At 36.1% G+C, this 26,224-nt stretch overlaps 1 protein-coding gene across 3 annotated transcripts in view; it reads left to right on the forward strand.

The window, feature by feature from the left end:
- Positions 1-26,224, forward strand: part of OLFM3 (olfactomedin 3) — a 43,717-nt gene that overhangs the window by 9,483 nt on the left and 8,010 nt on the right. Inside the window, exons 1-3 of one of the 3 annotated variants that reach the window (XM_015869909.2) lie at positions 18,946-19,517; positions 23,377-23,523; positions 25,302-25,457. In XM_015869909.2, coding sequence (XP_015725395.1) covers positions 19,389-19,517; positions 23,377-23,523; positions 25,302-25,457 — 432 coding nt within the window. In that variant the 5' untranslated portion in view covers positions 18,946-19,388. Of the gene's footprint in view, positions 1-18,930; positions 19,518-23,376; positions 23,524-25,301; positions 25,458-26,224 lie in introns of those variants that run through there. The other 2 variants (XM_015869910.2, XM_015869911.2) reach the window with 2 other exon arrangements.

Here is a 26,224-nt window from a genome sequence, read left to right on the forward strand (position 1 = left end):
ATTTTTTCCTTTGAAGAACAGTGTATTAGAAATGCAGAACGCATGAAATATCTGACTTACAGGGTAGAGTGTAAAATCAGTTTTACATAGCAGACTGTGATACAGTGATAGCTTGGAATGGGAAGAAGGACAAAAGGGTAGGTTTAGCAGAACACACTAAATAGCATGGGTACATCGTGATAAATGCACTGTGTACACTGAACAATGAAGAGAATAGGCTTAGGCAATGATGATAACAGGAAATCGAATGATACAGTGTGAGATTAAGGTAAACAATTATACTGGAAACACACTGAAAATTGGAATGTCCAAGGGGAAAAAAAAACAAAAACATATATTCAGGACTATTTTGTCTTTCATAAATGCATTTTCATAAACCCAGTAAATGAGTATATTAAAAATTAGATGAACAGCATCAAAGTAAATTAGCATTGCATTGGGATTTCTTTCATTAAAGAACATACTGCTGTTTGCCCAAAGAAATGCCTATGGTTGTATCTCTCACTGCCATTCACCAAGAACAAAAACAGTAAATCTCCAGGGAAAAAGTAATGGCTTAAGCAGCAAAGTTAGATTCATTTCTCACCTGCAAGATCAGTCATGAGTAAGAATATGTTACTAGATCGATGACTTGTCAGCTGGCCCATGCCTGTCAATGATGGGTGCACGAGTACAAGATGCCTGCAAAAAATAAAAATAATAAAAGAAGATTAGAAAGAATAAAGTAAATCAACATTTCTAATGCTACTTCGGTCACTCCAAAAGTAATGCCTCATATTTATTTCCATAAAAACAACAGCTACAAAGAGCACAATAACACTATTTGATAGAGGAAATTCTCAGCTACAAAACACTGTTTTTCAACATGGTCACAACTATTAGCTATGCATTTCTACCAGCAATGAACAAGAAACGCGTGCCATGCTTATAAAAAAAATCTGCACCAGGTAATGCATTGTCACTGTCACAACTGCTGAAACACACCACCCATGACCTCACGATGCTCACATTCATCCTCCATAAACATTCAGTGAGTGTTGATGAATGTTAGCGGGTGCCATTTTTTGCACATGGAGGAATTCAGTGTCACCCTTTTGGTCCATCCACACTTCCATGTCAGATGCCATTTTGTCAGACTGCCCCTCTACTTCCATTTGTCACACAGCAATAAAATGCAATGGAATGTTGCTGGGAAGGTTCAACTTCTACTGCCATACCACCACCATCTCCCCTGACACTGTGGGCAACATATTAAAACAGAAGGCATTACTTACAGAACAGCCCTTGTTGATAGGAAGAACAAAAATAAAATCTTCCATAAGTACTCATTCCAACACTTCTACAAACATAGCTTTAAAAGCTTGTGCTCCTTTTCTACCAAGTGAAACTGGTGCTTGAGAAGAATACTAGGATAATATTGTAAAATGTTTTTGAAAATGACTATATAATTTTTACTTGCATTTGTACTTGCCAACTCATTTAAGAAATACCAGTATATTTTATCATTTATCAATTCAAAGCATCTTAAATTTTAACATTCAGATTTGTGAATTATTCATAGAAGCAATGCATCAGGAACTATTTATGGAAACGCTGCTGAAAATAGTGCTCTGTGTTGCACTAATTCTAGTCAAAGAGGAAACTAATTTTGTCAGATTGGTTAGATCACAGTATCAGCTCAGCCTCATTATTGAGTATATCGTGCATTCTACTTTTAACCATGCCAATGATGGGACTCAGCATTTTACAGAATATTACAATACAATTACACATTGTACCACCACTGCAATTTTAATTTCCCAGTTCTTCACAATCAGATTCAGTCTCTAGTATAAAAAAATCACCCAGAGGGGCCCTTCAAAGTTTACACAGAACCAATTTTATCTCCTTCTGCTCCACTAGCTAATGGGGTCAAAATCAGAAATCATAATTATCGCTCAAGGAACACCAAGCAATATCTGTGTTTCTCATTGGCAGGGAAGGGAAATGCACCATCCCAAAACTCTTGCTAAAAAATAATCCCATACAATTATAGCAGACAGTAGGGAAAATAGGGAAAAGATCTCTGACTCATTGTACTGAATCAAGGAAAAAAAGGGACTGAAATCTTGCAAACAAATACTGAATACTATTCTGCAGCAGGAAAGAATAAAAGACTAAGTGATGATTTTCCTTCAAAATATATCTCAGAAATGTGTCAGTAAGAAAATAAAGCAAGGAATAAACTACCATATATTTGAAACAGAATCCTAAACAGTATAATTTACAGCTGTTTCTTGGATATTTTCATTTGCATTTAGTAGCCATCACTTTCAAGCAGTTTGCAACAAGAAAGTTCTATCCTACTTCTGTTAAATATTTTTCTCAGCACTGTTTAGAAAACTTTGAAGCCATTAATTCATATATTTGAGTGACGTGTGCAATTAAATATATTTTCAAGGTTAAGTGGAAATATTATCTGCTCAGATTTTTTAATATTTCATCAGATTTCTTTTTCTTCTCTTATTACGTACATCTTTGAAAGATGGATCTATAGAAATACATAGGTGGACGTTCATGAATAGATAAAGCCTTATTAGTAGTCATCATAAGATGGTATTTTCTGTGGTGCTAACTATCTGAAGTAGTTCAGTACCCTTAGCTTTTCCCAGAGACACGAGAGGACATCCTTTTTATGGCAGTTATTTTATGTCTGTTTATTTTTAGCAAATAGACAACTCCAACAGTTGTCTTCCTGGGTAGCAATAGATACAGTCTACAATGGGTCCACTGGACGCTTCTGTATGAGGAAGAGTAAACAAGACTGCTACTGTGGGATCCACACAGTACTTGTATAGCACAATTTCAGGGCTATACATTTCCTTATTCTATAGCTAGAACAGAAATATGTTGAAGTAAAGTTAGTTACAGGTACAATTAAAAAGCATTAGAACACCTTGGTCAATGCTGCTGCTCAAGGATCAATACAGTTGCAAATAGTACCTGCACTGCAGCAAACAAGTAGAGGCAAAGGACTGACTTAAGCCCAAAGAACATCAGAGAGGCATCTGATCCTAAAAGTTCTGTCTACTCAAGGAATACAGAGGCCTGAGCTATTTTAAGTTTTTATTTATTCATGATGCAAAGTTATAAAGACATTGTATCAGAAAAATACGAGCACCGGCATTCCAAAGCAGGTCCATGGGGGAAAGAGTGACTTTATTTTCCTATTTATTAGCCCTTTTTCTTTTATTGCCTGAAAAGAAATAAACTTTTAAAAAGTTTCCCAAACTTCAGATTGCTTAGGTATTTTTGCTCTGTGATTTCCAAAGATTTATAAAGGGGAGGGGAATGCCCTCTCAGAATGAGATCTGTAAAAGCTTCAGGAAATGGAGAACGGAAAACAATTTCTTCGTTAGTGGTATTGTATTATATTATTCATTACCACAATTAATGAAGAAATCTATTGTGACTTAAGGGGAAGAGGAGCCCCAACAGATCAGTGCAGTCAGCATATTACTTCTATCACACAGCAACTCTGGCAATTTCCCAAGAACAGACCAGGGCTGTACTAAGGATGACAGAACGTGTAACCATTCTGATGAGCCCTTTTGCCTTGTCCATACAGGTTCTATATGGTGCAAGAAGAATATATAAGATTGAAGGTGCTCCAGCTCCGTTAGCAATCACACTGTTAGCAGTGATCCTGCCATCCCCAAGCCAGTAATTACCAGCTATGCCTGTAATGACAACCTATGCAGCACTAAAAAGCTAGTGGAGTGATACAGAATCTGGCCACCATTATTTAACCTCCGCACCTTCCTTTTCCTCCTTCCCTCCTCCTCACTAAAGGAATAGTAAGTGACATTTTGGGAGATATCCCTGTCACCAGAGCTTCTAGGAGAGGTCAGGGTCAGTCAGAAGCTGCATTCATTCTAGTGATGAAGTCTGTTTCATGTGCAGGGAAATTCTCAATCGTCTTTTCTGCTTGAAAGATTTATAACAAAGAAAGCCATGCTGCTATTTACTCCCTATTTATCATCAGGGAAATAAAACTGCCACATATTCTGACAAAATAACAATGCATTCTGACAAAACAATTGCTCATTACTACAGGTTACTCTGAGCTGACCAGGCACGTACAAAGATTTTCTTCCCCTAAATAATAAATAGAATTTTTATGCTTTGGAAAGCAAAATTCACCATTTTCATTCTATTTAAGTGATGAACCAACAGGGAAAATCAATGCCCAGACAATGAAACTCTGACACCCCTTAAGTTGCATTAAACAAGGCAGTATTCTGATGACAGCTACTGAGTCACTTCAAGTTTGCTCTTAGATTATCTGAAGACTCGGTGGGGTTCATTACCTTCAGAAAAGACAGATAGACTTGCATAGCCCACTTTTGTTTAATACTCAGAGGTACCACTGGCGATCACCTAAAGGTAAGCTCAGAGTTGCATTTTGTACACAGAAAGGCCTATGGATCTAAGGTTATTTGTTCTCACCGAGGATTTTGCTTGTCATTTTTGTATTAATTAGCATGCAGGCACTGTTTCAGTATCTGCTAACACTGGGACTGAAAATCCACAAAATACAAATATTGTAGCTTCGAGTACATGTGTTTTGTTTTTTTTTTTTCCTTGGCTCAATTTTCAAATACTATTTTGAGAACATTGCAATAGCAGGGTGAGAAAAATGGAAGTTTAGCTTTTGTCTCTGTACACAGCAAAAGCCCACACAATTTCTGTTACCATGTACACTTACAGTCCAGAAAGTGCCATTGATGACAAACAGTATGGAGCAAAATCCTCAATCCTTAACCTAACTGAATAAGTATTTAGCTCAACATAGCAAATGGTTCACATTATTAATTTGTGTCTACCTTTATAATGTTTAATGATTTAATGATAAGATAATCTGCTGTCATCTGGAGCCTAGTATTTATTGTACAAAATTTGGATGTTGTCACACACATGCACATCTATTCTTCATAGGCTGTGAATTAGCATATGGACACGCTGATTAGAGTTACACCAAATAATACTTATAACACATGTAAAATAATCCTTCTATTCCAGATTTACAACTTTTGGGCTAATTTTCATCCCAGGAGCACTCAAATACAATCAGCAGACTTTGCACTCGGCTGTACCTCTTTGGCAGACAATCCACTGTTCCAGGAATTTAACTGTAGTTTCATATCCATAACAAGAGTGCACTCTGTCACACTGTTCATATCATATGGAAAACTTTTAGGATTGCCTTTTTTTTTTTTTTTTTTGGTCTGAGCTTCAATTATCATGTCAAAATACACTGACGTTCTTAGGATAAAGTTGTTATTTAAATTAGAATTATTATTACTGCCCAAAGAGAATTAAGAAGCAATTTGGAAGTCAAAGACAATGTAATTATGAGATCAGTCAAACTTTAGTACTTAATGACCTTCTTTAAATTAAAATTTGGCTGAAAAAAGAACCTGAGACAGGATATCCTACAATTGACTCACGTGGTAGTATGGCACAGACCCTCTGAGGAATTCCTTTGGCACCTGGGAGATGGCTGATTAACAGGGCTTCTTAGGACAGCTTCCACCTCCCTGGATTTTCCACAGCATACCTATCAGGAATGTAAAATTGGTCTACTCTTTACTGACTGAACCTGAAAGGATGAAAACACAGTAAATTATTTGCCAAGTGACACAAATTGATCTCTTTAGGAAATACAGGTTCAAAACCCTTCAAGCTTTTCCACTGTGTAGAATAAAATTCATTTCCAGATGATCTAAGAGCATTCTTTCTTTCTTTTATAAGATTAAGCCTTTGGAAACTATATAGGTCACCTATATTATGCCCTCGGGAAGCAGTTCTTAATAAGCATTTGGTTGCTGTACTGTTACATGAATGCAGCACAATGAAACTATTGTTTCCCCTTTCCTCCCAGTGATGTTAATCATTGCTATTAGTATAAAGAAAAAATTCTTATTCTCGTCACACTTGCTCATTTGCAGTGGCAGGTATCTTGGGAGGAGAAAAGGAAAAGCTGTATCTGTTCTTGTGTTCTTCTCTGCTTGAAATTCTGTATAGCATTCTGTGGTGAGCACAGAAGAACAGGAGCCATTCTTCCTTATTTTCTCAGCAGGCACACAGTTGATTTCACCATATAATGCTGAGTTTGTAATGCTTGCAATGTTTACCTAAAAAAAGGGAGAGAATGCAGTTTGTGTGCCTGACTTCAAATGATGAGAGATCTCAGGAACGTATATTCCTTCACTAATGGGAGGAAAAAGGGAATGCTCCAGAGCTGATTGGTTTTTCATGTTTCTTTCACTTTCTGTTCTTACGCCATCTCTTTCTATGAAAGGAATAATGTACAAAAATATATATATATTAAAGGGAAATGGGCGGGATCCTTCCTTTGTTCACTTTGACACTTCCTTGGCATTTATTTTTACTCAGTTTGGCAAAATTACATTGCAGCTGTTTATATGTGTTATTTAGTCCATTATGAACTCTGAATGAAGTATTTTTAGATTTGATGCTGTTGAGCCTCCTCTGTTTTAGTAGTTATTTCTAATTCATATGAGTTCCATGAATGTGAGAGCTCCATTAACCTCCATTGCGCTATCTCTGCCATTCACAGCCTTAGCAAACAAGCAAACACAAAGAAAAGATACACAAGAACCAAAGAGTCTTAAAAATAACCAAATCCATCAAACAACTGGTTTGAAGAAAAGCCAAGAGATGCTGCTGGCTTATATAAAGTAAGAAAGCAGGATTCTTCTATTTGACTTCTTTGCAGACCAGAAGCTGGACTTCTGTTTCTGGCTTTTGTGTCTTTTTTTCTTATCATCTTTATCAGAGGAGAACACTTTCTGTCACTTTGCTGCACCTTAAGAAATAGTAAAGCTCATTTTAATAGTATGCATTATCCAGGTCATTTTTTTTTCCCCTTCTATCTTACATTAAAAAAAGTTTTCCAGGTACTTCAGCATTTATATATATTTTTTAAATCTTCCCAGTTCACTCCCTCTCCCCAGAAGTGGATTTTGCAGTCTTTATCTTCATCCAAACTATCAACAGAATCATAGAAAATAACCCCAGTGAAGCTCAAAGATTCCTTTGTTTTTGAAAATCTGAATCATTTGACATATTTACATCACTCTCATCAACTTAATTAATTAATTAGTTAATTTAATCAGTGCTTAAGCACATCTACTGTTGAAGGGGACAGTTTCTCTAAGCAGTGTATCCTAGTTCTTGGCTATCTTCATTTTGACTTGGTTTTTATTAATTTGTTTCAAAAAATGCACAGATGATGACGTGGTATTTCTATTTTTACCAAAAAATAAAAATAAAAAATGAAAGCACGTTTTCTTACAAACTCTGAGCCCTGGGTCATCCTAGAAATAGGGCTGAAATGGATTGCCTGTGTCTGCTTTATGCTGGAAAGGTCAGAAAACAATTTTCTTAAATTGGAAATAAACAATTTTTCCTTAAACGAAGAAAGACTTACGTCATACAGTTCTTTCCTTTTGCTCTGAAGTCTCTAAAATAACTTCACTGAGTTTATCATTTAAGAGTTTGATTTGTCACTCATAACTTACTACTATGCATTGGGAACACACCTGCTGGAATGAGAAGATCTGAAACACTGAAACACTGCATTATGGAAAAGAGAGGAAAAAACAGTAATACAGTCAGTGTGTGGTAAGTGTGGCATAAATTGTGTAATCTGAAGTTCATTCAGAAAACACAATGCTGGCATTCTCTGCTCCCTTTAGGTTTAGCGGACTTCCAGTTCAGTAATTTCTTTGTTCCTGTTCCTGCAACTACAAAAAAGCTTATCTTAAACTCTATTTAAAATAAAATCATAATACAAAACAGTGACTTTCCTGCAGGACAGGACATGTGTTACCAGAGTGATTTACTTACAGTACTTCAGGTTCAGGAACCAAACAGGAATACATATCTTTAAAGATAATTTGATCACCTGATACTGAAGTACCAATGTATTAAGTGATAACAATGATATTTTTAGAAATTTTTATATTTTACAGAACTCTTTAAAAGGCTGTCTTACAATTTCAAAACAGACTTTCTGCCATAATTTCACTCATGAAGTACAATAAAATTGTGGCAAGAAAATTTCTCCAGTTGCTCATTGGAGCAATAGAGGTTTAACTACGTACTATTCATAGAAAATTTTATTAATATTTGAATTTCTTCATGGTTCAAATAAAACTGAATGAGATTTGGATAGTAGTGTATGCATGGAAAAAAAAAGCCACCAAAAAGCACCACTGTACACAAGTGTACACTGTAACGTGCAACCTCTCTTCCTAAGAAACATGGAGGAAAGAGTTACATATACTCCTCCTTCTGAACTGTATTTCAGCACTAGAACCTGTCATTTTTACTGCAATTTTCTAAAGATTACAGGTTTGTTTTTCAGAAACCACTGACATCTATCCAGTAAAAGACTGGAGAAAAACTAATATGACCATACATCTCTTGCACTACTGAAATCTAGGCGTTGCCAGGAGAACATGCTCATCATAAGATAAATCAGAGCTGACTGAAGCCTACAGTGCCAACAAGTAATCATCTCAAAGGACCACAAAGACAGTGAGCAAATAAGCCACGTTATATAGCCTAGAGATCTCTTCATGCCAAGGCATTCATTTTCAACCAACTCAGGACAGCTTGAGATTCCCAATGCATTGTAACAGAAGCCAGAAAGCATCTGTTTCTTGAATTCTGTCAGCCTTAGTCTTTACTCTTCTGTTTCATACTCCCTCAGTGTGAAAGAGGAAGTTCAACTACTGTAATTTTCTTCTGGTAGACAGTTAATATTTTACCTAGTGGGAATACTATACTAGATTGAGGGAAAATCATACTTAAAAGGGTCACTATAATAAGGAACAAAGAAAATTACCTCCTTTGGCTTTCCGTAATTATGTTCCACTGATTGCTATAAGTTCACATACTCATACTGCTTCTCATTTCTTTACCTTGATTTACTCTAGTTGAAAAGAATTATCCATTAAATATCAGGTTATTCTGTTACTATATAAAATTATTTTCATTTTAATATGCTGTTTTTATTGGGATAATACCCTTCTTCTTCCCTAGTTGTTCTTTTAATATCATAAATCTTTGCCTATGTAATATTCTTCCTTCCCACTTCCTCCCCACCCACCCCCAATTTTAACCATAGATTATAGGCTGTATCACAAACTCAAATAAATTACAGCAGAAATACAGACTGCGAATCGTCTTGGACAATTCATAATTACTAAACACTGACTTTGTGCACTGATGCAACTGCCTGTACAAAATACTGGAAGGCTTTTATCCTAATAGTTAAATTTGTAACGCTTAAAACAGGATACTGTGCTATAGTTGCACTGCAGTTTATATGCCCTTGGCATAACTAATGGCTATAAGTAATATGGAATTTATCATCTGTCCTACAACATCTGATAAGCCATATTCTCCCTCAGGGATGCTTTTCTTTTCCAAAACTTAGATATTTGCAAATGTCAGTCCTTTCAGCTTCTCTTGTGTTTTTAAAGGGTCTGTGTGGTCATTTCAGCCAGTTTTCTCCAAACTGTCTCAGTGATGGGTAATATGTTCCATTATCTTATCTACAGTTATATTTAGAATTTGAAATTCTTCACATGTAGACTGCAGGTCCAGTTTTATCTCCTCTTCTGTTTAGAAGACTCCTGAAAAATTGTTTCATCTAATGAAGAAATACTTTCATTTTATGCCTTGAAACAGCGTTGTTTCCAATTAACTACATAAGGAGAAATGAAGCATCTTGTGAAGTAAGCATTAGACTGTGAAGTCAGAAAGCCTACATTGCTAAGCCAGAGTGGTCTTTGGGGAAACTGGATATTTTTCACCCTACTAAAAGGCCATTATAATTACATTCTCACAACTGCCAAGCAAGCTGTACTAAAGACTCCATTCACTCTCTTCTGAATGCATACTTTATGCTTCTGACTTCTAATACCCCACTTCTGAGTCAAACAAAGAAATTTTTTCCATTCTTGTGATTCTTCTCCTCAAGCTCTTGATTCCCAAACTTCACTCCCATACCAGTTTCACTTGGCCCTAGCACCCTTACTGAGTCTAGGACAACATAAAATTGCAGTAACACAGGAACAATATCTTCTGAATTAAATGCTACTTTAACCCACTAAAATCAGTTCAAAATACTCTTTCTTTTGCCATCATTTCATTTCCTGTACGTTTTGAGTTAAATATATACATTGAGATAGGATAGCCTCAGACAAATGACCTTCATTACAATATCAATTTCAAAATAAATATATACAAGCGCAACATATTTTGTTTGTTTCTGGGAGTGACAATCATCTCAAGGGATCTAAAGCCATGAGATTTTATTGTATACACTTGGGAATCTGTAGGAGAAATGAAAGTAATCAAGAAACTCTCTGGGATGCTGTTTTATGTTTTTCTGTCAGTTCTAAACTTACTGCACAGTCCAAAATCAGTAATACTCAGGCAAAGTTAGTTACACAGTTTTTCTCAAGGAACTACTAGTTAAGTCCATACTAGGATGACTTCATCAAATCTAAGTCTACACTTTCCTAAAGCAGATGCAAAATCTAGAGTCAGGTCTGAATTTCCAGAGATCTGAAGAGAGATCCAGATCTGTGAATCTGATTCCAAAATCAGTTCTTCTAAAGCACAAAGCAAACTTCAGGAGAGAAAACCAACCTGTGTTACAGGAACATTCTACATCCATGTGAAAAAATAAACTGAAAATCTGTACAAAGTCATCACATCATTTAACAAATCTAGTGATAAGAGATGGAGAAAACAGTTTTCTAAGGAAAGAATCTGGCAATTTATATTGCTTAAGAAACCATAACCATGAGTTCTAAAGGATCAAAAAGCACACTGCACTCAGCTTCTGAACAGCTCAAATATGTATCTTAAGAATAAACTAACTACAAACATTTTGCCAGCAGCCAAACATTCAGATTTCAGGATGAAACAAGATTGCTTGAATGTTTCTAGCAAGTGCATTTTTGTGGTCTGCTTTCCCAGGCTCTAACCCATTCCCATAGGCTCACTTTTGCACTTTCAGTATGGCTACATCCAGTATCCTGAACTAAGTATTTTTCAAGTCTCTACCAATTTTTCAAAAGAACTGAAATGTCTAAGCTCATTTTTATTCTAATCTCTTGGAAAGGCAAATTTGTTTTTCAGCCCAGAATATCCATTCATATTACTAATAAACCACTGGATATACATGCAACGACCTGATTCAAAAACTTTCTGCTGATCAGAAAGTCATCTGTGACCCAGGGCCTTGTTTCTTTAACATACCAACAGTCATGTAAAAGGCAGCATTCCAAAATATTTCTTCTTATAGCAAACTCATTTAACAAAATCTTTATGGACAGATTTTTTTAAACAAATCTCTAGCCACGTTCTCTATGGCCAACTACCACTTGACAACTCACAACACACAAGCTAGTATTCCACCCATACTAGTTTCTGACACTCTCAAGTAGTTTTTATTGAAGCCACTTTTACTTTTGTTTTAACAGCAGTAACTCCTTATCAATTTTCACACCTGCATGTATGGCATTTACCCTCATTACTTTGATCCTTCAGTTCCCCTTGCCTGGAAGAAATTCAAATAGAACAGATTTGCTTCTGTGTCTCCAATATAACACAACTTTTTTTGTTTACTGATCCTTAAGAGACTTATTACTACACATTTTTAAAATGGTCTGTATATCCTTGCAAATTATATTTATTCTTCACCTGAAATTCCACTTTTCTATGCATGTCTATCAGCTTGATATGCGGTCTTCATTTGTTTGTATAGTAGAAATCATTTAACCAATATCAATAAAATGTACTTCCCTTTCAATGCATTTCCAAATGGTTGAGCTTTGTCCTTTTCTGTGTTCTTAAGATTCTGTATTCTTTGCAAAGTGACTAACACTATTCAGTGAGGTTTTTTTTCCCCCCATATTTCACACTGCTGGAGAATACTGTTGAGGAAAGAAATGACGGGACATTTTCAAATGAAATCATGGAGGTGACACCTACTGCAGACTAGTTTTAGCTGTTCTGTAATGAAAAATATCACTATATACAGCAACCATGTAGTGATTATCCTTTTAAAATGCAACTCTATCACAATCCGATATTTTGAGAATAGCCTCTGAATGCATCTCTCCAGGACTTTGTAGACTATCATATATGCATTTTTTCAGGCCAAAATTTTATTTTTTAATGTCTGAACAGAGTGAAATTCTGCTGAATGGCACACTGAATGACAGTGCTCTGAAGGATTCTGTTTAGTCCTTCAGACAGCATAAATTAATATCTTTTCGCTAACTTCTGCTAAATTACCTAAACTGAGTTACTCTTTGCTCCATAGTAGGGGATCTCAGCTTCTCAGCATCTTCTATTAAGAAACAACATCCATCACAGGGTCACAGAAGACAGTCTGCCTTCTGATTCTGCTGATGATTACTTTGCAGATATATCCCACAATTCTGAAGCAGCCTGTTTTCCAAGTACCACTGCTGAAGTAAATTACTTGTATTTGTCACTTCAAAGAAAGTACTGGAAGCTCACTACAGTCATGATTAAGCAGCAAACAGATAACAGCAGCTAGCATTGCTCGGGCTTCCACATCATAGCAGTACTGTGGCTACAGCCATAACAGTATAATTAACATGGCAGAGTTCACAAAGATAGCTATTGTCTTTTACTACTCCCACTCTTTGACACCACTAGGGAAAAAGTATATTCAAAGATTTCTTGGGAACATGAGCTTATTTACAAATTCAAATTATCAAGAACAATCTGAAAACTGAATAAACAGTTGTTTTTGAAGATTGTTATTGCTTCTGTGGCAACTTCTGCTACTATTTCATCCTGACTATTTCTTCTAGCTTCAGCAACTCAACTAATAAGCAATATGATCATTTTCTGACAAATGGATTCAGCACTTAATCTAAGTCCTTGCACACCACCTGCTTGGATTCCTAGAAAATGTCCTCAGTAAAGCCAGTTTCAGAGTCATAACAGTTATTCTAATGAACTGGTACAATACTGGCATAGCAGAAATAATTTTACAAAGTATCAACTAATTGCTGAAAATAAAATCAGAAAATAAACTTTTAAAATTAACCCACCAGTTCAGATAGTAACTTTTAAAGAAGATTGTCCATTTATTTATTTATTGGTTGCTTATTCTGAGATTTTCAGATACTAAGAACAGTACTTCAGTCTTTATTTTTAAATACAAGTACATCAAAGGTAGATACTGCTACACTCTGGTGAACTGCAGCACCACTAGATGCTATTACTAATATACTTCCAACTACCTACAGCCTTTTTCCTTTTGAGGAGGGAGGATCAAGAAGTCATTTATTGTATTTAGCTTGCTGACATCAAGAAAACAGCACTGCACTCATCCAACCACTTTACAGAGCTGAAGAGCATTTGGCTATTACTGATATAGAACATTCTTAGTTCATCATACTACAGACATAAAAACATGCATTTTGCTAACTTTCTCTACTGAGTTTCCCTTTGGCTCATCTTATATAATAACTCATCTCTTAGTACACTGATCAATGAGTCAGAAATCTCATTGTCCAGTGGCAGAGCTTAATAAAGTAATCTATCCAAGCCAAAAAATTGTTGCGTCTCTTGGGCAAATAGTGCAATTTGTATTTTGCCAATTACTGATTCTGATTAGTTGACTACAGTGAGCAAAAACCATTTGCAAATTTTAAATCTGCAAAAGACTGTTTCCTAAATAGTCTGAAATAGGAGAAAAATGCTACAGCTAGTTGATGATTTTATTACTTCTATTTACAAAGTCCATGTCTTTAAAATTATCTGTCATGGTTTATGCATTGTGCAACTTTTCTTGTTATTACTGACTGCTAACTTAAGGAATGCACCAATATCTCTGATTTCCTTGCTCCAGTAACCCCTTCCCTCCTCTACCTGCAAGAAATCCCGTAAGAAACAAACAGCAAAAGATTCCACAGAGAAAGCACATTTTCAAGTTAGAGATTGTACTTTCACCCTTTTTTGTTCCCTTTCGTGACATTTCATTAAAGTAAAAACACCTGCTTCTTGCAAACAGTCTAATGACATTCATCTAGCCTGAAAATAAAAATATCTTCATACCAAAGCACTGACTGAGGTGGGCTCTCACCAGAATCACTCATCTTCTTACTTGTGGCAGACTGTGCGATATATTCATAAGAAAATAAATTATAATTTGCTAGTCTATCAAAAATGAAAAGTCAGAAAAAGAAGCGTCCGTGAAATGCAGTTTCTTCAGATTCCCACTTTCTCCCTCAACCTTTGCAATATTTTCTTCTGTCCTCTCCTATTTCTGTCACACGATCTTCTCTTACAGAGAGCTTAAATGATTTTATCCTAGTTGTAAATCTAAAACTGTTTTCCATAGCTTACAGTGATGGATGATGACACTTTCCTATTGCTATTTAATTGCTTCAACACCACTGCTTTGATAAACTGGTTAAGATAAATCTTTTTTTTTTTTTTCCTCAGTTTCATCTTAGTAGTCTATACTTTTATGGTTCAACCCCGTGGTGCCTTTAAAAATGATTTTGTTGTCACTAACATATTTAATGCCAGAAAAGATAAACCTTGGCAAACTAGATAGTGGTAATTAGTTCTGTGTTACACCCCATACATTGCAGAACGGCAACTCGGACCACCTTTACTGGAATAGTACCTTACCCACAACTTGTAACATACACATGATTTTTTAATTACCATAATATTGGATATAAATATCTATTCCTTCTTTATATCTGTCCTTCTTCACCATTAAACTGTTCTCATTTTCTGAATGTTGATAATCCTGTGGGTCACAGGATTACCAAAGCTTTACGTATTTGCCATTTGATCCTCAAGCCACTTCACCCTTGACTTTCAGAAAACAGGGCCAGTTCCCTGTAAGCGCTGGCTACCCAACCTCAAGATGGTTCAGTTAGACTGACCACTTTCACAGGGTGTAGATGGGCTGCTGTTCTCAGTAAATACCTCACCTCAGTCTTCTGACACACAGTTGCATTCAGTGTCACCCAAAACACTGACTTTATTCAACTACAACAAATCAAATGCACTGATTTTCATGGCTCTAGACCATCTCCAGGATTATATTCTCTACCTTCACAGTGAATTTCAGCTTCTGAACACCTGAGGACCAAGTTTCTTTTAAAATTCAACCTAAGCAAAAGCCAGCTACGTCAGCTGTGTACAGTACTGAGGTTTGTTCCCTCATATCCCTTATAAGTGATCAAAAGCATTAAGCATGAGGATTATCACAGGGGGGGGATTATATGTAAATCCTTACATGCAGCCCCCTAACAAAAGAACATGGAAATTGCAGTATTATTTCAAACCTGAGCAAGACCAGGAACAGGAGCATATGGCATTGCACTGGCCTATTCTGTGGCTCTTCACATTAAAAGAAAGCACCCTGAGGTTCTCCAAAGCTTATGCAGAGACAGAAACTCTCAGCACAATTTTTCATCATGCTCTAAGCAAATGTCTCTTTGTATTTTTATTTATTTAAGTTTTTTAAGTAAGCATGAATAAACTAGATCACCCAGAGAAATCAAGAGAAAAGGGTGATTCCACTGAACTCTTTTTCTCCTTTCAGCACTGTTAATATATTGCACATCTGAGGGGAAAGCTTTTAAGATAGTACTGAGTACACTATAAATGTTACTGAAAATTCAGATAGCAGGAATTCAACCAGAAAAAAAAAAACAAAAAACAGCAACCCAACTTATTTTCACTTCAACTAGTCCTTCTTGCACATTTTGCCCACTCTTTCTATTAACTGCCAAATCTCCTAATGCACACTGCTCACCCTCCCCCTCATTTCCAGCAATTCATATTGCAACCTATACCCACTTACTTGAAACTGCTCTCTAAGAACTTCTTCCTTCAATCAAAGGGAGCAAGAGTTATCCTGGAGCCAGAAATAAAAATTAAAAAAAAATAAATAAATAAATCTCCAAACATATAACCAAGGCCACGTCACAAAGAATGTCACCTTGAGAGCATGGAAGGCCATGTCAGAAAGAATGTCACCTTGAGAGCATGGACGAGGATAGAGCAGTCTTGTAGTAAGCCTTCACTTGACACACATACAATCAGTGGAGATGCCTGACTGGGAAATGCCAGAGGTGAGGATATTATCTTGGAAAAACACTTGTTTCCCCATCTTCTCAAAGAATCTGCCTATTACCACTCACAATTAACACTGCAAAGACAGAGGTGTGTCTTAAACAAAAACGTATTGTTACTAAACAGCTTTTTCGTGGGTTTTTGTTTGTTTGTTTGTTTTTGTTTTTAAACACACCCTTCTGAGATGACAAGGGTCTAATGACCACTCCTGATCTTCTCTATTTTCTCTTTCTTACATTTACATGCATTCACATATCGATAACTTGCAGGACATTTGCTTTGTTGATATTTCTAACACTGATGGTAACTAACACTGATGGTAATCGAGTTTATCACACCTCAGCTGTGATAAAAAGGTTGGGTTGCGATCTTATTTACATTAAACATAATTTGAATGAAAATGCAACAATCTTGAAGTAAATTAAATATCAGAGACTAAAAGAGCCTCAGACTTCTTCTCTAATAACAATAAAATGTGGTATTTGTATAATGTCCTTACTTTTCCAAGTAATTGATAATGCAATACATGACTATTACAGAGCTTGTATTCAAGTAACTTAGATGAAAGCACTGAAGTTGTTACAGACTTGCATGTTTCTACATGAGATAAAAATATGGCACATGTAGTTATTTTCTATAAATATGAAGTACAGGTCGTAAGTTTTGTTTCCATCTCCAATCAAGATGAGAAAAACTCTTCAGTTATTCCACATTTTCTGAAAAGATCTTTTTATGTATCATTTCGGGTACGTTTCTCACTGAGACTTTCTGATATTTGTCTGCTATTTTTTCATTTCCCAAAATATGTAAGGCAAAAAAGAGCTAAAATGATTTCAGAGCTTTATATCCTTGTCAGAAAGGTGTTTTGTTTTGTTCTAGGCATTTATACAACTGTACTGAAAAGAGAAATAAAATAGAATTCTAGCGAGCATTTCTAACATTCAACAAATAGATGTTTTCAGAGAAAGTTCCCACAGATGAGTTCCCTCACACTGAAGCAGCAGTTGTTTTACAAATTGATGCACTGTTGAGTACACTGAATGTTGTACTGCACAAGTAAAGTACATGTCTAGGAGAAAGGTATAGCTTGTATGAACAAACCCGAGTTTTAGCACTCAATTTGCAGCAGTATAGGAGACAATCACCAAATATTTAAGGTCCTAGAAAGGCATTTTTACAGCTCTCTAGTGTAAGCTACCCTAACATCAATCCCGAGGCTAACTTGCTTTAGCAGACTCACATCTCTCTCTCCAGTCTGCAATTGCGTCACTGCACTGCAGTGCAAATGTGCTTTAAAGCCCTTATGCACTTACAGCAGATCTAACTTCAGCACCATGGGAATCCAGATACCACTTATATGGTAATCTGTAAGTAGAATCAGCCAAGAAACCTGGAGAAGCATCTGTTGCTACACTATCTTTAAAGATGTACCTAGGAGCAGTGCCTTCAATCACAAGTCAGCAGGTTTTCAGTTTAGGGGTTAAACTGATTTGTGCTGTCATTGTTTAGGGAAACTAGCAAAAAAAATTTAAAAAAAAATTAAAAAAAAAAATCCTATTTTTCTGTGCAGCATTTGTGTAAAGCACATAAACTCATTTTTTTCAGACTTCAAATGTACCTCTTCAATGAACTGTGGTTTTTTTGAGTATCTAAAGCAGCTCACCTTACTGTGTAACTCCCAGAAAATATTACACTGGGGGATACAGAGAATTTCAACATATATTTTGTTACTGAATCTTTGTGCTTGATGATCTCTTATAAAATTACATGGCAGTCTCCAGCGTGACTTTCTATTTCTTTTTCTAAAATCTACTTTTCCATATGTTTTCAATAAATAACAGCATGGAGGTAATTCCAAACGAATGTTGGAAAGTTCAGCCTACATTTGGTGCACAAGCTCTGAGGGTCAATAAGGGTGTTTGCAGGACTATAGTAAGTTTAATAAATGCATTTGTGATTGCACTCTTAGAAAAAGGCAATCCTTTCAAATTCATGATGAGTTTCATTTGTGCTGAAGGTCCAAATTCAGAAACGCACCAAATCCATGATTACTTCTAGGAGCAAATACAGCATTCTGTCTCTACAAATTTTCAAGCAAGTTCTGTCGTTAATAATAACTGGCATTATAAATCCTTGTTCAGTGTTACTTCCTTTTTAAAATAATTCTAAAAACACACAAACAACTACAAACAAACAAAAACCATAACCCTGTAACCGCCCCAACAGTACAATGATGCAGAATTTCTGCACTCCTTTTCTCTGCTCTTTTTTCCCCCCACATTTATTAAATTTCTAAAAAAGATAAATTGCTACTGACTGTGGAGATCTTTCTACAGCACTACAGAACAGTGGATTAGAGCCAAAAGAAGCCTCCAAATGTTACGTGAGCAACCCACCATTTGTTTTCTGTTCCTACCCAAATGGCAATAGAGACATATGGAGCCTGCCAGCCTTGTAACACAATAATTCTCAAGAGTAACACATGCACTAACAGAAACACTGAACAATATGAACATGTACTACTTCAATACTCTTTTACAAACAATTATCTCAGTAACAATCTTTTCAAATTATAAGGTCACTGATGTTTGTAATTTATGTGTGATCAACAAATCAAGGAATATTCAGAAAGGTTTCTGAGAATACTTTTGTGTTTCCATGGGTAGGTAGCTCTCCCCATTCTTCTGTCTGGGCTGTGTATAGTTCCTGTATGAGATTCTGAAATATTCCTGAGCATAGTTCTGCTACAGGAGTAATGGAGGATTATTTCTGTTTGGTTTTGTGACTATACTTTTGAATTTCAGATAGGGATACATACAGTTCTGCAGGGACTAAACCAATTAAGTGCTAATGGATTTTCCAGCACCTATATAGAGGTAATTCACTCATTCCATCTCCCACTGAAAACTGCAATGACTATTACGAGGACAGGTTATGAAGTGGACAACAGTATTGTAGTCAAAAGCAGTAAATAAATAGTCACAGAGTATTTGTTAGTGAGAGCAAATAAGGATCTGAGTTTTTAAATGGATAATTCAATCTGGGTTCCTTGCTCTCCATTCACGCTGTAGCTGCTGTGTGCTGCAGTCCCGCCTCTCACTGCCAGCCTGCATCAGGATGATAATCAGTCACTATGAAAACTCATTAGCTCCACAGCAATGAGTCCTCCACTGCTGAAGCTTGGTGCTGTTCTTAGTACCATGGCAATGATCTCTAGCTGGATGTCCCAAACTCTCCCATCTCTGGTAGGACTAAATACAACCAGACTACCCACTTCAGATACTCTAGTAAGTAGCTGTGTTGTGTTGCAAGCCATCTTAATGCTGAACTAGAATTTAAGTGCTAGCAAAAGCTTTAATCTGTTGCCTCTTTGTAAATCTTTTTAATACTAACCTTCCTATCATCGCTTAATGCATGCTACTCTCTGGGCATCATAAATCGGTGAGCATGTTGCGGTCTTACTATGAACAAAAAAAAGATTATCAAGTAACATTCTTATCTACTTGTGAAGAAGATGTTTTCGTCTTGAGGGTGAAATGCTAAAAATAGTACAGCAGTGTCGTTTTATTTGCCTAGACATTTTTCCTTTGTTTACTGCTCCAGAAAAATGTAGTGCATTATTAAGGAAAACAGATTTCAGGCATCAGATTCCTTGTTAATTTTTTTCTGAATACTGCTATATATTTTTCCTTATTGGAGCACAATCAAACAAACAAATAGCTGTTAGAAACAAAACAGAATTGGTACTAGGAGACTGGGAATCGGAAAATTAGAAAGGCAAGTTACAAATGACAGAAATAGCAGTTTGTGTGGCTGATGCTCTTATATAGCAGCATCTGTTAAAGACCACCTACAGAAAACCTGTGATTAGCTATTCATGAAAACCATAAAAAGTAAGCATTTAGTTGGACAATAGGGAACTCCATACTGGTATTCATAAGCTGAAGTGAAACAGTTTTTCCATATGTTAGTGAACCACTATATGTTAACTGCAATATGTTTATATAACAGGGTGTTATGTAAAATGTAAAGTTCACTATTTGTACAGAAGATTGCTATGCTCAGGCTTTAATTTTGTAGTTGTAAATTAAAATGATGTATTTATTAATCAATGTTCAATTGAATATATGCATGCAGAAAAAGCATTACTGCAGAAAGTCACTGCATTTAGGATTTAAATGTAGCTACTTTAAACTTAATTATGCCATAAGATTCTGTTAAGTTTTAGAACAGCACAAAGCTGAACAGATGAGGATAAACTCCATTTTATTTTCTTTTAATGTAACTAATCTCCAGTGAACTACAGTACAGGTGGCAATATGATAAAACAAGATATAAAGTTCCCAGTACTCCAAAAGTAATTCTTCTAGGATATATATAGCTCAGAAATGTCAGGAAACCAAAAGAAAACCTCCTCATCTTCACTAACTTTTTCTTCTCCTCTCAACTGGAACAATCATACAACAAGGTGGTGTCAGGGGAACAGGCCTCCTCACTAACAGTACCTCCATCCCTGGACTGAATACACAGGACAAACTGACAAATACTGCCTATATCTAAGCAATGATATGAAGTGCACGTGTTGCAATTTGTTCTGCCGCTAGTAACAGTGGAAGCTCCTACAACATTTCTACAAGAATTTCTACAATTGCAAGTGAAAAAAGTAAAAATTTCTAAGTGAAGAGATTGCATAGCACAACAGATTAATACAGGCTTGTAAGAGACGCCTCTGTTTTCTCCAGATTTCCAAGAACTAGTATGATATATCATTGCTGCTGTTTGCCAGTTTTTATTTCCTTCCTCGTTTGTTTTCTAAGGCCTGTCAGCAGTAACCCTGTATCTGAATAGTAGATTCAGTAGCTCTTCTCAGGTTTTGATGCCTGCTAGATTTTCCCCCAGGTGGCACAGCGGTTTCTGCTTCAGGTAGGGTTTAAACGGCAAAGCGAAGAAAAATAACAAAGGGGGAAAAAAAATCAAAGCACAACTACCCAAACATGCTCCTTTTTCTCTGTGACTGTATCACCCACCCTACACAACAAAGTAACCCTACTGGCATAAATAGAGGTAAATACAGACTACCTGAAAGAACTGCAGCCCAAACTCAGGGTGTGACCTCAGCACTCATTTCTGCACATGTATTCCATCACAGCACACTCATATTGTGCCTGAAGGTCTTTTCCTGTGAGAATTATTATTTTTAATCAAGTCATGAATAGGTAGAGTTGATCAACAATTTTTTTTTCTTAGACAAACCAGACACATTACATCATTAGAACCATTAAGTTCCATTGACAACACAGTGTGGACTATAACTGCTTCACTACAGACTGTGTATGACAGTGCTGCCTCATCCATTCTCCACCGTACAGAACTCATTCACTGATGTAGTAAACTGAATGCAGTAAAATCTAATTATAGATTTTAACATAGATATCAAATACCTTTGCAAAAATCCTACTGAGTATTCCTATCCTATAGGACTTATCACAAGCTCTAGGATAATGAACTCCAACAAAAGATTTCTCCTGCATGACCACACTGGCAGGGCATCAATTCTACATAGACAGAAACATACAAACTTGTGGAGTGAACAGTGCTTGCACATTGCAAGGTTTACCAGCTTCAGTTGGTCCAGCCTGCACTTTCAGTAGCTGCTCAAAACCAAATTAAATTACCTCTCCAGCAGTATGTTCAATTCTTAGTTTTGTAAACATGTTAAACTAAAGGCCTTTTGCTGTAAAAATTAAGTACATCATAGAAGTGGAATATCCATTTAGCACTGGATATGCCTTTCTAGCAAAATTTCTAGCAAATTCTAAAACAAGTCTAGCTGTCCCCTTTTACAGTCATCTAGGTTAAACCTTCTTCTTTGCAAAACAGAGGAACAATACAACTCCAAAATTTTCACCAAATTCTACAGTAGAAGAGATCACTGCTATCTTCAGTGGCTGCCTCACAGAGTCGCTGTAAGACAAAAAGCTTGCCCTCTGACACTAAACCAATTCTCAGCAAACACTATCATCTTCACTACTAATTTCAGGCTACAGAGACATTGCACATCTTCTGAGGTGAGTAAGTTATGCAACTTACTCCTAGCTATGCATCAATAGAAGCCTGCTGGTTTTACTAATCACTCTCCATGCTGACAATTAGTGCAATTTTATAGTAAAATTAGTTATTGAATCCAACTATGTCCAGAAATATTTCAGTGATATCCTTTAGCAATTGTACTATAAAATTCAGTCAATACTGTATTATTAGGAAAAAAATGATGCGTAATATTAATTTTAAATTAAAGATTGGAAAAAGACAAAAATATTTCTGGTGTCCATTAGTCTTTATTCTCTCACCTGAGTTCAGTCATCTAATTGCGTTACTTAGTCTCATTCCAACACTCAAAGACTTCCATAAATCCCATTAAACAGACAGATACCACTCTCACAAAGTACCACCCAAGCTTTAAAAGCATTTTTAAAGGAATGCTAGGAATTTCCAGAACTGTTCTGGAAATGAAGCACAGTTCAGTGTCTTAACTGCATTATGCCATACCTGCCATCACCTCCCTCCATCTAAACTAACCTGGCACTTCTTAGCACTGCCCTGCAGCAAGCCTTCTCCCTTCAGTGTAAGCATAGTTGAAGTCAATGGAGAACAGTTTTCTGCACTGCATCTTTAAGAGCAAACTTGCTAATCCCCAGCCAGAACCATTTCCAAGCCATCTTCCTATTGCATGACTCACATATACTGTGCTCTCTCTTTGGGATTTTATATTTGTTCTTTTCCGTCTTTGTTGTTTCCATTAGTCTAAAGTAAAAGTCATTCAGGCTGAAAGGACATATTTGTTCTCTGTTAATGAAAAACCATAACACTGCTCTACAAAGAATTAAATCAACCAGCTTGTGCTGAATCCCAAGCAGGAAATTGTTCTCATGCACACTGGAAACAATGCTCGCATCACACTGCTGGAAAACTATTACAAATCTGTTCAAAATCACCAGTATAAATAGTCAAGAGAATAATAAGCAATGACTAGGAGGAACCTCACTGCAAATATATACTGCAAAAGTACACCAAAATAGATACTGTTTCAAGCAACAGAATCAGTTCTGTTCCCTTCATTTGCATTGTTACTATTGTGTGTTACAGACTCAGATTAGCCCCAAAGAAGGGTGGCAAGTTTATAGCTCAGCCCAGGATCCTGATGGCCGCTGTATTTGTACTGTGGTTGCACCTGAACAAAACCTGTGTTCAAGAGATGCCAAGAGCAGACAGCTTAGACAGCTGCTAGAGAAGGTAAGTCCTTAACTTACTAACTCCCTACTAACTTAACTCCTCCTTGTGGTCAATACATTTCCCACAAAAATCTACTTATTTCTGTATAAGTTCAATAAAAATTGTGTCCTAAAGCGTTATCTAACAAAACTACTTCTTCAGGGTATGTTCCCTATCAGCGTTTTCAGTGCTTACCCAAATTTGTCTGCTGTTGTTATAGCACACCTCTGCCAACCCAAGCCACTTACCTAGCAAACTGAAGTTGAATCCGTTCTTCATTCCTCCCAAAAGCTTTCCTTATGCAAAGTCAGGGAAACTCAGTCCTGTCTTGAAAGTTACAAATCCCATCTCAAACTGCCTACTTGTTGGAGGGTTTGAACTACAGCTTATGCTTCAATTATGTCTTTTGAAGGTCATTCCTTGCCTCTCATCAACTAATAACGAAATCCAGGCAGGAGAGCATGATCAAAGCAGACAGTACAAAAGAGAAATATGCTAAGTTGCTTTTAGTTGTTTCCTCACTTACTCTATACTAAAACTAGCGAAGTGTTATTTTGTACCAAAAAGAAAAAAAAAAAATTTTTTTTTTTTTAAAAATGCTGCAACCATGAAAACACAAACTATTGTCCTGCATTCTCTGCATAGGTAAGCTGATAGTGATTATATAGCCTCACAGTATGAAATAGAATAGCTGAACAGCAGCATCAGAAAGCAAAACATAGACAAAAAATATATACTTTTAACATATTGAATTTTTTCTGTATAGTTCTAGCTAAAAAAAATATCATGCCAGTGTTAATGTAATGCCAGATCCTGCAGATTTTCTCTCCACAAACCTCTGTGAACTTCAGTGGATACTTAATGTTAAGGTTTCGACCAAATCCATAGCATGACATGCAGCAAAGTAGCTTTAGAAATATTTCAAAACTTAACAGTCCCTTTCTCAGAGGCAAGTTGCAAACAGGGAAGGAGACAGAATACTTGTTAAAAAAGAATAACTGCATTTGAAAAATGTTACTTTTAAATCTGGCAAAAGCATTGCTTTCTTAATAAGTGCTCTTAAAAATATAGAATTTACTCTAGATGAAAGTTCTTGTTTTACTACAGTGCAAATGCCAGCAATAGCTACTAAGTCACTTGCTGTACATGCAACAGTTGTCCATACGTTCACTTCTTCTCACCTATTTAAAAAAAAAAAGTTTTTCTACCGTTAGAACAATTGGCTAACATTATAACTTTATACCCATTTATGAAATCATAAGAGAACACCAATTTAATTACGAGCGCATCCCAGCTTACATCTAGGCAATCTCATGTTTTCCTTATACTAAATTGCTCTATCAAGACCTTCTAGCTAAAAATTATGCACTTCATAATAACTCAGCAAACTTATCCAAGCTTTAGTCCTGTCCCTCTTCAAGTGTCTGGAAGAAAACACACAGTACATAGAACACCATGAAGAACAGTCAACACCTACCACAGAGGACAAAGTAGATTAGTACACTCCTGTGATTAACGGCATTTTTCCAGCCCATCAAAACCGGTGCTAAAAGGATCTCCAGCCCTTCCTCAAAATCCCTTATGGCTCTAAGATCTCACTCCTGCTAGTCTGCTGTTAGCCCTGTTTCCCCAACTTTGTACTGTCATGTTATGAAATTTAAAACTTATACAGTGGTATAAATGACTCACAGCTAAAGCTTTGCTATAAGCACAGTTTACTGCCTGACATTTTACTACCTAACCAGGAATAAAAAGTAAAGCAACAAAAAGTACATTTAGAGAGTGTTCTTCTTTAACAGGTTCAGAATATGTCCCAGTCTATTGAAGTTTTAAATCTACGGACTCAGAGGGATTTCCAGTATGTTTTAAAAATGGAAACACAAATGAAAGGGCTGAAGGCCAAGTTTCGGCAAATTGAAGATGATCGGAAGACATTAATGACAAAGCATTTTCAAGTAGGTTTTATTTTAACAATAACTTTGAAAGCCTGCTCGAAGCAATGCATGGACTGCTAAGATCTCAGCTTGAAATGCTCATACGAGGGCAAAATTAAAAAAGCAAAGCAAAAAAAGTTTCCTTTATGATGATCTTTTGCTCTGTTCAGGTTAACTGTGCTAGGAAGCAACTATTAGTTATTAAAAAATTAGATATATGTCACTAGAAACCGAATCCTGCTTTTATTTCTGTACCAATGTGCATGTCATACTGAAAAATTATTATTCATTGAAGATACATTGATAAATGGGGAGATCTAAAGAAATTAACAGCAAATAAGTAGAGAGTTCTGCATTTTTTTGCTGTTACCTGGTATTTACTGCAGCTGAAGAAAAGAAAGCATATAATACATCAGTTGCTGTAATTTTTATCCTGTACGGCTTATATCTAATTTCACGTCTGAAGGTTTGCTATTTTGAGTTTGGGATAGGGGAGGAGGGCAATAATTCTCAGTCACATTCATGTGATTAAAGAAAGACTTCCAAGGAATATTAATGACAAAAAAAAAAAAAGTGCCAATCTTTTCCTGAGTAGGAGGTTCACAAAATAGCATTGTATACTTTGAAATAAGCTAATAAATTGATATTTCTGGTCTGCAAGATAGAATCTAGAAAAACCATTCTGCAGATTAAACTATTTTTAACCAAGCATATATATAATTGTAAGTGTTCATGAAACAAAATGGACTTATTGTTTTCTAATAAATGCTAAAGTAAATAATTACATA

This window comes from Coturnix japonica, chromosome 8 (assembly GCF_001577835.2).
Source record: "Coturnix japonica isolate 7356 chromosome 8, Coturnix japonica 2.1, whole genome shotgun sequence".
Taxonomy (NCBI): Eukaryota; Metazoa; Chordata; class Aves; order Galliformes; family Phasianidae; genus Coturnix; species Coturnix japonica.